At 27.9% G+C, this 14,545-nt stretch overlaps 2 protein-coding genes and 1 long non-coding RNA gene across 5 annotated transcripts; 2 read left to right on the top strand and 1 right to left on the bottom strand.

Moving 5' to 3' along the window:
- The first annotated feature begins 81 nt into the window (after positions 1-81).
- Positions 82-6,916, top strand: LOC122529324 (GRIP and coiled-coil domain-containing protein 2-like). The gene is made up of 11 exons (XM_043655328.1): positions 82-399; positions 668-1,010; positions 1,092-1,385; positions 1,455-2,006; positions 2,083-2,253; positions 2,343-2,460; positions 3,489-3,707; positions 3,785-6,217; positions 6,304-6,432; positions 6,509-6,573; positions 6,708-6,916. The coding sequence occupies exons 2-10, from the start codon at positions 693-695 to the stop codon at positions 6,562-6,564; spliced, it is 4,290 nt and encodes a 1,429-aa protein (XP_043511263.1). The 5' UTR covers positions 82-399; positions 668-692; the 3' UTR covers positions 6,565-6,573; positions 6,708-6,916.
- Positions 6,917-7,183: 267 nt separating this feature from the next.
- LOC122529332 lies at positions 7,184-9,654 on the bottom strand. Of its 2 annotated transcripts, XR_006306785.1 has the most exons (4): positions 8,999-9,654; positions 8,181-8,357; positions 7,886-8,048; positions 7,184-7,812 (listed from the first exon to the last, which is right to left on the bottom strand). It is a non-coding gene; the product is annotated as an uncharacterized LOC122529332 (long non-coding RNA). The 2 variants fall into 2 exon arrangements; XR_006306784.1 differs by lacking the exon at positions 7,886-8,048.
- Positions 9,655-9,728: 74 nt separating this feature from the next.
- Positions 9,729-14,207, top strand: LOC122529331 (proteasomal ubiquitin receptor ADRM1-A). Of its 2 annotated transcripts, none has more exons than XM_043655339.1 (5): positions 9,729-10,051; positions 10,195-10,311; positions 10,591-10,933; positions 11,037-11,218; positions 13,719-14,207. In XM_043655339.1, exons 1-5 carry the CDS (start codon positions 9,851-9,853, stop codon positions 14,112-14,114), a joined length of 1,239 nt encoding a protein of 412 aa, XP_043511274.1. In that variant the 5' UTR covers positions 9,729-9,850; the 3' UTR covers positions 14,115-14,207. The 2 variants fall into 2 exon arrangements, with proteins under 2 accessions (XP_043511274.1, XP_043511275.1); XM_043655340.1 differs by having other exon boundaries at positions 13,887-14,207.
- The last annotated feature ends 338 nt before the right edge of the window (positions 14,208-14,545 follow it).

A 14,545-nucleotide genomic window follows, 5' to 3' on the forward strand; every position in this document is an offset into this window, starting at 1 on the left:
TACATCTATACTATCCTCAAGTCAATGTTGAAATACAATTGGTGGAAAACACTAGATAGTGATATCGCGCCGTTGGTAAGAAAAATTCTGACATTTTGTGCGCACAGCGAATTAGTGATTTGTCTAAGGTTTTCACAATAAGTCGCATAATTGTTCTAAATGCACTCTGATACCAAAAGTTAATTTCCAAGCATAAAAATCAATAACAGAGAAAAAGTTAAGAAATATTACTTCTTATTGACAAGTCCATATTATTTTGTTCTATAATTAGAACATAGTCGTAGAGATGACCACATAACATTATCATTAGTCAACCAATATATCAATACGTATAAAGTGAAGTATAATGAACTGTCATTTTTGTGCAATATAATGTTAATAAGACAATGATTTCGGTAAGTTTGAATTCTATTGAAAACAGGAGAAAAGATATTAATGCATTAATGTCAATTGTCATGTTTATTGGCATGTAAAAAATTGTAATTCTAAGCTATTGTTTATTAACTTTTTTTTATTATATTATTTATGACGTAACTTTTAAAAATATTTTCGATATCACTTGATTGATATTCAAATTATAGATATGGTTTTTTCAGAATTTTAAGAAAATATACATATAAAATACTTGCTGTTGCTAAGAAACTATAATTATTAATTATAGTGCAAGCATTGATGCAAATGATTTCCCAACCATGGAGTCTAATGAAGAAAAAAAACCTTCGTCGCAAGAACAAGACGCGACTAAACCATTAAATATCAATCAAAAACTATATCCTGAACCAGAAAGCCATTTACAAAGCCTTGGCTTTACCTTAAACAATGGAAAGGCCAGATTCAAATTGGACGAGGATGCACCTTTGCATTCTAAAGCAACAGTGACAAACTTTTGTGGTGCTGATGCAGATGACACATCACTATCTTTTGTGGTGCTAGGTAAAGATTCACTGGATACTATTCAACAATCGTCACTTGCATCTTATGTTGATATACAACAAAAATCTATGTCTATTGTATGTATCTATTTATTGACTGAAATTTGTTTTTTCTCAAATTCGTTTCAATAAACTTGTTTTGAATTAACTTATGTACAGGACTACAATTCCATGATAGCATCATGGGATTCAGCAGAGGTACATCGAAAATTAAATGAATTGTTGCAAGAAAACACTAAATTAAAAGAAACATTGAAACAAAATAACATAGCTATGAAGCAACAATTCAACAGTCTAGCCACTTGGCATGAAGAAATTATGAGAGTACACCAAGATCATAAGAAAAAATTTGCCGAGACTAGAGAATTAATAAATTACCTTAAGAAAGAAAATGCTGATTTAAAAATGAGGCTTAGCACTGAATTAACTAGTCACACAGAAATGGGATACGAGGTATAATGCATTTGACCATTAGACTATACTTCAAATTATATATTTCTTAAGATCACTGTTTTATTGTAGCTCCTTGATGCAAATGACAAACAAGATAATACAAAAGGAGAAAAGATCTCTATACTTGAAAACACACTTAGCAAATCAATTATTGCTGAACTGGACTCAATGATAAATGAAGATATTGAGAAAGAAAGAGTGCAGAAACAAGGCGCAACTTCCGAATCTGTTCAAAAAATAGCAGAATTGGAAAAACAGATTGTTGATAGTAAACAATTATTGGAAGAAGAAAGGAATGCACTTCGGAAGGAACAAGAAAATCTTACAATAGAAAAGAAATTGCTCGACAGTCGAAAAGAGACCCTTGAAATAGAATATAAAAATTTAAATGATGCTAAAGAACTCCTACAACAAGAAAGAATAAGTTTACAAGAAGAACAGTCATCTTTGGATCAACAAAGTCTACTATATGAGACTCATTACAAAAAGGCATTAGAATCAGAAAAAAAGAAGTTCGAAGTAAAATGTAATCAATTAATCACTGAACTTGGCATAATGCATGAAAGTCTTGAGAAGAAAGAAGTAACTATAAAAGAGCTGGAGAAAGAATTGATGCAGCATGTAAGTATGAATGAACGAAAATTAAGTAATTAGTTTTGACAATAAATGTACCAATAGTCATTTATTATTAATGCAGAAGGAAGATATCAGTTTATTACAAACGCAATTAAAACTTCATGAAGAAGATTTTAGACAAGAGAGAAAACTCAAAGAGTTGGCATTAGAAGAGAAAAATGCACTAAGTGAGCATTTACAGAAGCAAATAGAATTTCACGAACAGTCGAAAATTAGTTCTGAAAGACATGTAAGTTCAACTGTTTCCATGTTTCTTTAGATATACGATCTGATAATTTGTAACATAATACAAATTATATTTTATATATTCAATTTTAGATGAACTCTACTGAAGGATTGCAACATCCACCGTTACCATATTCGTGTCCAAATTGCAATCATACTTGCGAAAATCTGCGTTTATTGGAAGCTCACGTTAATCGTTGTTTAAGCATAGACTAATGCCAGGTCTTCAAACATATATTTTTTAAATATGCATAATGAATATGTAGAAATGAAAGAAAATCGACGTGTATAGAAGAATTTCTAACAGAGATTTCTTTAATCTTAATAGAAGTTGTAAATAAGTTTTAGCATTAACAGTGAAGTGTATAGTTTATTTCTCCCTAATTCTGATATATTTAGACAACGAAAAACAAATTTTCTTGTAATTTAGTAATAAGCTCAAACGTTAAATTAAATAATTAATGGAAGATTCGTTCAAATAATCATTAAGAAGAACTTGAAAAATAACGCATGTAGACTGAAAAAAATTTGTCAATTACATTTGAAAATTACATTTTTCATGGCTAATCATTGAAATATATTGTTTAAAAAAAAAAATAAGAACACGCATGCAAAATTACTACGATAAGAAAAATACTTACGTTTTTGAAAGCAGAATTGAACAGCTGTTACACGAAAGTTCAAATCCGCACTGGCGCGCAAAGATTTTTTTTCTTACATCACATCCGGTTTATCAATTTCATGTTTTACGTTAAACGTTATTTTTAACATTAATTTTTTGTATCTCAAGTTTTTAATTACATTTAATGATATGATTTAATAAAAAATTATATTTAATAAAATACATCGTTATAAATTATAAAAAAAGATACACCAAGTAAAAACACACATCGCTAGTAATATTTCAACACGGAATCGCTTAACAGTTATATTAATGAGAAAAAGTTCTAATTTTAAAATTAAAATTAAATTATAAATTAAAATTATAAATAAATAAAATATAAAATTTTACAAATTTCAGTCAGAAAAAAATTCCGGTATTCATATATTGAGTTTTATATTAATTCGTAATAGCTTTATAATAATAAATTATTAAAGAAAATGTTTCGTTTGTAGTTACCCATTTACAATTTCATTTATATTTTCGTTTCTTCGAAATTTGGATTTTAAGAGGACTGGTAGAAACAGTTACTATTGGTAGCACTGTTACAGCGTAACATATTTAAATTGTTTTCCGTTGAACTGCAAACAGTGAAAAGAGAGACGCGTTCAATTCCGTAGAAAGTGAAACTTTAAATAAAATAGCAATGCATCAACAGAAATACAAGACATTCAACACCGAAAGTAGAGAAAAAAGTCGTGTTACTCGTGCAAAAGAATATACGGAATCGTGTAAAAGCCATAGAACAAGGGCTTTTAATGATAATCGTAATTTATCAAATAGCACAATAAACACACAGGGTAAAGATTTACATTATTATACATTTATATTATCTTACACATAACTTTATAAATAACTAACTAAAACGTAATTCCAGACGCACAGATTGATCCTGTAGTACAAGATCGTCTTGCTAGACTTAAAAAATGGAGGGTTGAACGTGATAAACGTAAAAAGGTTGAACAACGCAAAAAGAAACAACCTTTTGTAGTTGGTGTTGTGCATCATAAGATATATTCACCCAATAATTACACAGCTACTAAATCGACAGTAGCTTCAAATATCCCATCTAAGCCTGTTGTCAGAAAGATAAGCAAGGCAACAGAGAAAAGACTTATGTATAAAGCAAGTCAGAAGAATTTAAGTGCAAAAAATGCTAATAAGAATTCAGACGAATTAAATAATGATCAAAAAAAGAAGTCCTTTGCTCCAGAGGGTCACATATTTAAAGCTCCAGCAGGATTGCCTAATATACCATTATTCGGCAGAGTAGTCATACAAAGTATGTCACCTGACAGTGTACAACAATTTTTACGTTCTCCCTTAAAAATGACAAGATCTAGGAGCAGCACCATTAAAAACAATAGTACAGAAATCATTAAAAAGAAAAATTGTTCACCAGTGACTAAGACAAGTGATAATTCTATAGAATCTAGATCAATAAAATTATTATTTAAAGATACAGAAACAACAAATTCTGTTAGTAGTAACAGTAGTAATGATAACGAAACGATAACTAAGGATACACTGAGCTCTTCAGACAATAATAAATCTATGTCAAATTCTCCATGTGAGCCAGCTTTTTTCTCACCTCACATAGTTTCTAGTCGTGGGAAAAGTAATGCCAGGAAAGAGCAACAGTTAAAGAAAGGTCTTATTCGTCATTCTTTGGGTGATGATATTCCCACGAAGGATACAGTTATGAGAAATTTAAATATTTCAGTTGAAGAAGAAGAACACACTGCACAATATTTTCATTTTCTTTTGAGTAAAGAAATAAATAGATTAAATGAATTATGTGAAAAATGGATAGAAATCAAAAAGCAATCCAACACTACAGAAGATGGTCAATATGAAATAAATCAAGCTATTGGACAAACAAATTTGTTAATAAACAAAAAGTTTGAACGATTCCGTGGATTAGTTAATGATTGTGAAACAGGAAAAGGAAAAATGTTAGTGACTTGTAAAGATTTGCAAGGATTTTGGGATATGATGTACATGGAAATAGAAAATTGTAACTTACGATTTGAAAAATTGGAAAAACTTCGTGCACAAGGCTGGAAAGAAGAGGAATTGTTTATTGATAAACCAGTTACTAAAAGGAAAGTTTCTAAAAAAAAAGTTGTACCAACTAAATCAAGTTCTGTTAGAGCTTTCTTAGCAGAAAAGAAAAGAAAAATGAAAAATGATAATGATATGAAAGAATTAAATTTAATTAAATTTAATTCAAATCGTAGTATAAATGGCAAATGTGACAATAAAAGTCCTAACATAAAACAAAACAAAATAAAATCCAGATCTCTTAATTGTAATGAAAATAAATTTGTAAAAAATAATAGATTCAGTTTATTACAAAAGATACAATTATCTGAAACATCAAAGAAGACAAGAAGTCCACTAACACTAATAAAGATAAGTCAAATGTGTAAAACTCCTAAGATTCAGCTAGATAATTCAATATCATACATTAATTCTAATAAGACACCAGGAAAGAGCATATTGAAACAACAAAAGAATTCAAGTGAAACAGAATGTGTAAAATCAACAAATAAAATTAATTTTAATGATCATGTAATTTTAAATGAAGTATCAGTTGATGAAGAAACACAGACAAAGATGGATTTAAATCTATTATCAACAATAGATAATTTTGACTTTGATAATACAGATGAAGTAAAAATTAATGTAGAAAAAAAACTGGATTTTGATGACAATAGTTATAAGGAAAGTGAGGATGATAAAAAATCTCCGGAAAATAAAAATTCATCGAATGAAAATATTTTTAAAACATCTATACAGATACAAAAGTCTATACCATTACAAGAAATAAAACAAAATTCTAATAAATCATTAAGGAGGATCACAAGACAAAATGCAATAGATGAGGTTGAATCAACTTTAGATCAGACTTCTCCATTAAATACAAGTACTTCCATATCCCTTAAAAAAAACATAGATGACATTGATTTAAATATATTGAATGACAAATTACAAAAACAGTCTATAAGTAGTACTGAGGGAACAGACGAACAAAATGAAACTACGAGAATTTTAAGGAACAGAACTATTATTTCAACAGATACACCCAGACTTAAGAGAAGATCTTCTAGAAAAATGTCTGTTAATGTACAAGAAACAGAACATAAAGAAACCGAAACTCCTATTGATAAGAGAAAAAGGAGAAGTCGTTTTAAACTGAATACTAATGAAAGAAATGATATAGAATTGCTATGTCGCAATTGTGATGATATATCTTTAGACAAAAGCAAAGACAAGAGAAAATCGACTAAAAGTGTAAAGTTTTCTGGTACAGATAATTTTAAATAAATATTTAGGTATTAGTACTTCGTCTTCTTTAAATATGATGTTTTAAATGAGCATATTTTGTTTCAGAAAAAGAATATAGTGATGGGACAAATAAACCGTCTTTACCTTTGACTCCGCATGTTAAAAGAAGTAAAAGTAGGAGTAGGAGTAATGGCACACGCATGGAAATTTCTCCTTTGGAAATAGAAGAAAAACGTAATTATTTTATTCTAGTTTTTACCATACTAAAAGTATTAAATGTACATAATAAATATTTGAAATTTAATTTCAGCTTTGCAGCGCGTCACCAGAAGATCACAAAACAAGAAATTATTATCTCCAATTTAAAATATATTTGTACATAAGTATAAAATCTTAATTGTCATTTAATAATTCGCCATTTTATATGAATTAACTTTATTTTTATATTTAATACATAATAGTCAAAGTATAGTTAAAATATTTTTTATAAGAAATTATATATTTTATAGAACACACAAAATACAGTAGCCTTCACGTAACCGTCACTGACCAACAATTGGGACCGAAACTGGTCAGTTAAGTATGAAGGAATTGGCATCAAAAGAAAAAGTGGGGATGAGCGTCAAGTGTTTCACCGATACCACGCACCAATATCGGTATCATATATGTCATTTGTTTTGTTTGTAAAGTGTCATGTTTCAGGAAAGTCGCAGGGTAACAAAAAGCGTAGAGTGAGGATAGTTCCAATTCCAAAAATTGATGGAGATAAACGCTGGTCAGTTACGCGAGGACTACTGCATACAAAAGTTAAATGCATTATATGCTAAATGTATTATGTTTACTAATAAAACGTAATTATTATTAAAGTGATGTAAATATACGTAAAATTACTTATTTTAATATACGAACATCAAGATACATAAAAATTATTGTTCAATAATTAGTAATATGTAATAGAATAATTTTTATTGTTTTTTATATAAAAAATCATAAATGAGATTAAATCCAATTTTGAAGTCAAGAGAACTTTGTAATTATTCTTTAATTATTTTCTATAATAATTTTGACTTCTAAACTCTGATGAAGTCTTCATTGTGACTTAAACTTTGATTTCTTTAACTCTTTCAATCAAACACTAGTACCAGGATTTCGGCAATCGTATGCAGCCAATATCAGTACCTTGTACCGAGCTTGGTCGCTGCGTGCGACTAATATTAGCATGCCAAGAATGATACGTGAAACACTTTACATGTTATCACATGATACTTTGTTTATATTACTACAAAAACTGTTCTCGGTCTTCAATGACCATGTACTTTTATAATTAATTGCTAGTCATGGTATCCACAGGGGGAGGAAGGTCTTTTTGATTTATAAAAATATGCAAGTCAATGAATTCCAGACCCCATTAGAATCAATCAGAACTTGCTGTCCTTATCTTTGATTCCTTTCCAGATGTTTTTTAATAGCAATAGCTTTTTTGATTAAATAATCTTCTGGCAGAGGTAAATCCTATACTTTTGACAATTTTCAAAATTTTGTTTCCAATGTGGTAATGCACCTATGTCATTCCATGGGAATATCAAAGTATCACATCTAGATTTCATCATCTGCCTAAATAAATATATTAAATAAATAAATGTAATGAAAATATAGCATATATTAACTTGTAAATGTTGGCGAGTACCTATAATAATATGACAAAATGCCATACCACCTCAAACATCACCATGTTTTTAATATTGCAAACTGTTCATGTGATAAACAATGATAAAGCATTGAATCTTAATCAGTTTGCTTGAAACAGATTCTGAATAAATTTTTATAAACAAAACATACGAGGAATAAAGCTATATTTTGTAACAAATATAATATACAATGTATTAAATATAATATATAAATATAATATACAATATACAATATGCAAATATTATTTTTAAAATTTTCAATAAATTAGTTATATCAAATAAAAAAAAAATTACCAATTTCGGATGAAATATGTCCTTTTTTAGTTAATTTACAAATTAATTCTGTATAGCCCTCTGATGTTAATTTCAATCGATGTTAGGATACTGCATCTATGGTATGTAATATCCCTGACTAAAATATATTCTTTTTCCAATGAAGTATTATTATTAAAATATCCGATCCTTTTAATGCTAATTAAAATAACATTGGATATTAATCAATTATGCTAGTGATTACAGGCAAAAATGATATTGATATAAATCAAGAAAAATACAATTAGTCCATCCTTCAAAAATATTAACAGACACTTTGAGATTATGTATGCATTAAAAAAAAAAAGATTTATAAAAAAGATAAGCTCTTCTCGATTCCAAATTTAAAATTACTTAGAATATGGTTAACATCTATTAAAACATATAAATTATACTTCAAAAAATGTAATTATTCACATTTTTGAAAAAAAAACACTTGAACTCTCAAGAAGAAAACATTGTTGTGGTAATCTTTTATACAAAAAATTTATGAAACTATACTCTAATAGCAAAAAAAATTAAAAAGCATGTAAGAAAAGACTAATTTTTAAAATTAAACGTAGTAATAATTTACATTAAAATTTAATTAATACCACAAACGCAGTGAAACATGTTTGAACTCGTTTAGACATAAAATAGCAATCAAGTAAACCATAAATGATTCTATAAAAAAAAATTAGTTTCTCATCTTCTATAATTACAATTATTTCTTAATCTTCGTAATCCCCAAAGCAAAACAAATTGTAAAATTTGATATATCATTATTTTTATATTTTGTATAAAATTAAATATATTCTTACCGAATTCAACTGTAATAACTCAATAATCTCAAGATTCGAAACGATGACTTATACTTGCATTAACACGTGTCGTGCAGAGATGAGAAGTTCCGCGAAAAGAATGTGGGTCAGGTTGGTTATTTCCAATCCATTCTTAATACCTATTGACTGAGAATGTCACGCAGAACAAACAAAACCTAGTGGTCACTGAGAGAAGGACCTGCTTCCTTTGCTCTTGCATTGGACTTTTCATTTTTGTACATAGATACAGCTATATATAACTGATAATATACAATTTGCAATTCGTCAGTAGGTGAAATTTCTATAGCGGATGATTTTATGTACAATATAAGGTTATAAAGATGGAATGTATTTCGTTTCGGAGTCACCACTATTCATCAATAGGGCTGATGCCGGCGACCCCTAACCTCAGACGCTCGGTTTATTAGGAATCTCTAGCTTGGGCCAAGAAATGGCACCCATCTTAAATGTGTTCCGCATGCTATACGCTTAACCTAAAGATCGCACTTGATCTGTAGCTATTGATCCGTAACATAACTATTTTATTATTAGGTATCTATATTAAATCTTATCTGTAGTCTCTTGGTACAGATGACATAAACACAGAGATACATATATAAATAATCTATGATTGTTTATACTCTATCGATAAAATCTAAATCTGTGCACAAAGAATACTTATCGATCTTGTCACTACGTGGCGCACATATTTAAGAATTCTATGTAAGATTGGCAATCTTCTGACACGCCATTTTAAAGTGCACTGTCATCAGCGCGCCGTGAAACGTAAATTAACCGCGTGTAGTGTTTTAATATATTTATCAAAACAAAAAGGAGTTTGAAATATCAAGTATGTCAGGTGGAGCACTTTTCGGAAATAATGCCTCACGCGGAACCCCGAAGAATTTGGTCGAATTTAAAGCGGGGAAAATGACGATGAAGGGAAAGATGGTTTATCCAGATATTCGAAAGGGCCAGCTTTACGTTTACCAATCCGACGATTCATTGATGCATTTCTGTTGGAAAGATCGTGTATCAGGATATGTCGAAGATGTAAAAATATATTTTAATTTTTTTATTGTCTTTAAAATTCATCATAATTTGAAAATATTTTGAAATTGCTATACTTCTTTCAAGCTTTCTTGGAATTTCTCTGTGACCGTGTGTAAACGTACTTTATCTCTTTTTTTTTATAGGATTTGATTATTTTTCCTGATGATTGTGAATTTAAACATGTTCCTCAATGTAAAACTGGAAGAGTATATCTGTTACGATTCAAATCATCAAACAAAAAATTCTTTGTTTGGCTTCAGGTAAGATTAATGCTTTTAATATTAATTGTTAGATTTCAGACATCTGTTTATAGCTTTTTACAAATTATATTACAAAAGGCTTTGTAAAAGATGCGAGAAAGTTCCAAAATTACAAAATTAATATCATAAAAAATATTATGAAGTAATATAATTTCAAGGTATATTATCTGAAATAAATACATGTGTATTTTACATAGTTTGGGAAAAGATAAATATATTGATTCTGTAAAAATTGATAAGATTTTAATAATTAATTAATGTTGATTCATTTATCTGCAGGATCTTAAAACAGACAAAGATGAAGAATATTGTAGAAAAATTAATGAAGTTCTTAATAACCCACCAACTCCTGGATCACAAAGAAGTAGCAGCACTAATCCAGAGGGGGATCTTCAAAATTTATTAAACAATATGTCACAACAACAACTAATGCAATTGTTTGGTGGTGTAGGCCAAATTGGTTTAGGTAGTTTATTGGGTACAATGAATAGACCCCAAGGTGTGCAAAGTACTAGAGCATCTACAACAACTGCATCAACTCGAGTTACTACAAATACCTCAAGATCTGCTACGCAAATAGTCTCTTCAGCAGCATCTGCTAATGATTCTTCTAAAACTAATGGTAATGATACATTGTTATATAGTTTATTATATGATTTTATATAGTTTATCATATAACATTTTATAGTTTATTGTATAAATGATTTATATAAATTTTTGCTTAGGTGATAATAAATCAACATCGCGGACATCGGGTACATCAACACCTGGATCAACAACAACAGCAACAACAACGACGACGACGACGACGACAACGACAACAAGTACAAATAACAAAATCCAACTTAGTGATCTGCAAAACTTTTTATCGGAAATTCCAACATCTACAGGAACAGAATCTGTTCAGGTAATATCTTTTGTTCACATATACAGCTTTATTTAATATATTTTATTTTTCCTAGGTTTACAGCTAATATGATATTGTTACCATAAAACTGCCTCAAAACATTAACATAAATAACTTTATTTAATATTTAGATGCTAACAATAATCCATATATACCTAGAAATAAAAATTAAGTAGTTATTCACTAATATTTCATCTAGAATGTATTGTATATTTTTATTTTTTTGTAGTACTTTTATTAAATTAAATCAAGGTTAACAATCATTGAAATCATTTCAAACTTTAAAATAATCTTATAAAGAAGACGTCTTTTTGTATATATTCTATGTCTTATTTATAAGATTATTTTATATATATATATATAGGTTTGGGACAGGAAACAACAAATGAATTTTTACAATTTATTTTATATCATTATTAACTTTTTCATTTATATATACATTTTTTCTACTTAGTTATATATTTATAATGATTAAATTTCTTATATTTTAAATATTCAAGTTATCTTTAATTGTTTACTTTTGAAAAAACATAATCATCAATTTACTTGAAATACTATCTTTATATTCAGTATGTCTATCAATATGTAATATAAAAGTATTTATTTTACATGCATTAAAATTTGATTTTCTATGATCAAAATATTATGAAAAAGTATTTATAAAATAATCTTGTTTTTCTAAATGTTCTTAAATTGTTAATTAGTTAGAATATAAAAATTAAGCTAAGATTTTAGTACCTGTTCTGTAAAGAGTGTAAATATTTCAAGATTCTTATTTTTAAATAAAATTTAAAAATTATTTTCGCAATGTTATTATAAATGCATTATCGATATTGTATAATATAGCTACATAATTTGCATAAATTCCATTCTGTTTCTGTCTATATATGTTTTTTATACTCATTGTTTTAATAAAAATTAAAGTACTATAATCCCAATTGTAACAAATAGGAGAGAGAGAGAGAGAAATATAAAAAATAATAAAATAAAAGGAAAAATAATATGAACACTAACAAAATAATATAAACTATATAAAATAATATTTGTTTATGTTTCATTTGAAGAAAAATGCTAATAATGAACATACTTTGATAAGATATTTAGTAAAACCAAATAAATAAAATATTTATTTTTAGTTTTAACACATATCTTAAAATAAAATTTATTTTATGATGCAATAATACAAAACATATTATGTATAACTCGTTAAATAACATATTAAAAATACGTCTATTCACATCATTTTTTGCATTTATTCATTCTATTGTAACGAATTTTAATCATATAAAAAATCTATTTTTTTTTTTTAATATAAAACACTAAGTACGATCTAAATTTTATATTTGATTTTTGTTTTATTATTTTAATTTATATAGATATAGATTAAGCGTCGATCGTGTGCTTGTACATATCAATGCTATATATCACATAATTCATAGAATATAATTACATATTTTATATTAACATTACATTCTGTTCAATGATAACAATTATTACATAATACTTCATTATATATTATCTGCCTTATTTATTAATTATATCTTTTCTTTCAGCAGTTATCATTATCAGGAACAGAATGATATTCTTGATAACGTGTTTGAAATGATATTTCATTGTTTAATAACTTGAAATTATTGCCTTTATAAGCAGCTCTTCAAAGTATTCTTTCATATGTCACTGTTTTCTATCACAAGATTGATTTAATATAAATTTTATTGGTAATAAATTATTAAATTTCAAGACCAGGTATTGATGAACATTTTATATAAATTATTATACGTATATTAATTTTTATTTCCTCTTATAACAATAACTAACACATGTGTCAAATATTGTAACTTTTAATTTATACAATCCATATTTACTTTTTTAATAAGTAAGTTTTCTGTTTTGAATTATGACTGAAGTTTTTAGTGTACTGATTAAATTGTTGATATTAATAACATTTATAAATCTTAAAAAATGGTATATAATATATAATTTATATTTACATATTATATCTATCTTTGTTGAAACTAATATGAATCTAATTCAAATGAAAAATAATTTTTTAAACTATATGTGTTATTAAACTTGCTGACACAGCTTTTATCTGTTTTAATGTTTTTGTCTTATCATTTGTACGCTTTGATTTACTTAATATCATTATTAATTTTTCAATTATTTTTAATTATCACAAACTGGACAAAAGATACAATATGATAAACAAACGAGTAATATATATTAAATGTTATGAGTTAAATTTTAGCTGTGTAATGTATAAATTTTTGTTATTTCATAGAATCAGTGGTATCGCCAGTAATAGAAACGCAGTATAAAGTGACAAAACTATTGCTATAAAATCAAAGGCAGAGACATGGTTGTTTCTTTATTTAATATTCTTTTCCACATGAACTTTTCCTGGCTGTCGGAGACTCTCGCTCTGCTGAGCAGTTGGGGAAGTTTCTCTGGGATTATTTGTTGCTTTCGGCCACCTACAGCACAGCTTATTGTCCGGCAGAGGGGAGTAGCAACTGAGCTGACCAATGCCATCCCGGCGGCGATTTCTGCAACGGAAAGCTTGGAGCGTGCAATGAGCCCGCACTTACCACCAGGGGATCACCTGTGTACCACGCTAGTGTCTCCCCAGTTCTCCCAGGCGCTATCAATGTTCTGGTCTGCTTTGCAGTCAGGCCAGGCGGGACCTGTCATCCGTCAGTTTGGCTTGGGCCCAGATGCTGTCAATGCTGCAACCAGTGGAAACATTGAAGAATTCGTCACTGCTCTCGAGTCTGAAGCTAAGAGTGGCCAAGAGCAAACACAGCAAGGACAGGAGGACAAAAGTACTAAACAAGCACCACCAACATCTAGTCCTGATAAGAAAGGTGATGATGATGAAGGATTGGATTTAGATTAAAAATAGAATTTAACAATATTTTCATTTAAAAGATACACAATATGTATTACATTATAATCGCTTATGTGTAATAAATAATTCCTTAAAAAATAATATACTTTGTTATGATATAATGATATTTGATTGATAGTTTACATCATATCCTTTTTATTGTAAATTATCAAGTTTTGGAAATATTAATTTCAATAAAATTTGTATAATAAAATATCAATAAAGAAATCAAAATTACTAAAAAAATTATCCTAGAATTAAGTTCCTCAGTTGTATTTACCTGATATTATTAATACATATAGTTATATTAATGTTTCTAGGTGTAATTTTTAACTTTTATACTTTCTAAGTGTGTAATATTTGAGATAATATTATTTATATGAAGATTAAAAAGAGATAAGATTAATTTACAAAACTTATATAATAATTTATATCCTACA

Source organism: Frieseomelitta varia, unplaced genomic scaffold, assembly GCF_011392965.1.
Source record: "Frieseomelitta varia isolate USP_RPSP 00005682 unplaced genomic scaffold, Fvar_1.2 scaffold_285, whole genome shotgun sequence".
Classification (NCBI taxonomy): Eukaryota; Metazoa; Arthropoda; class Insecta; order Hymenoptera; family Apidae; genus Frieseomelitta; species Frieseomelitta varia.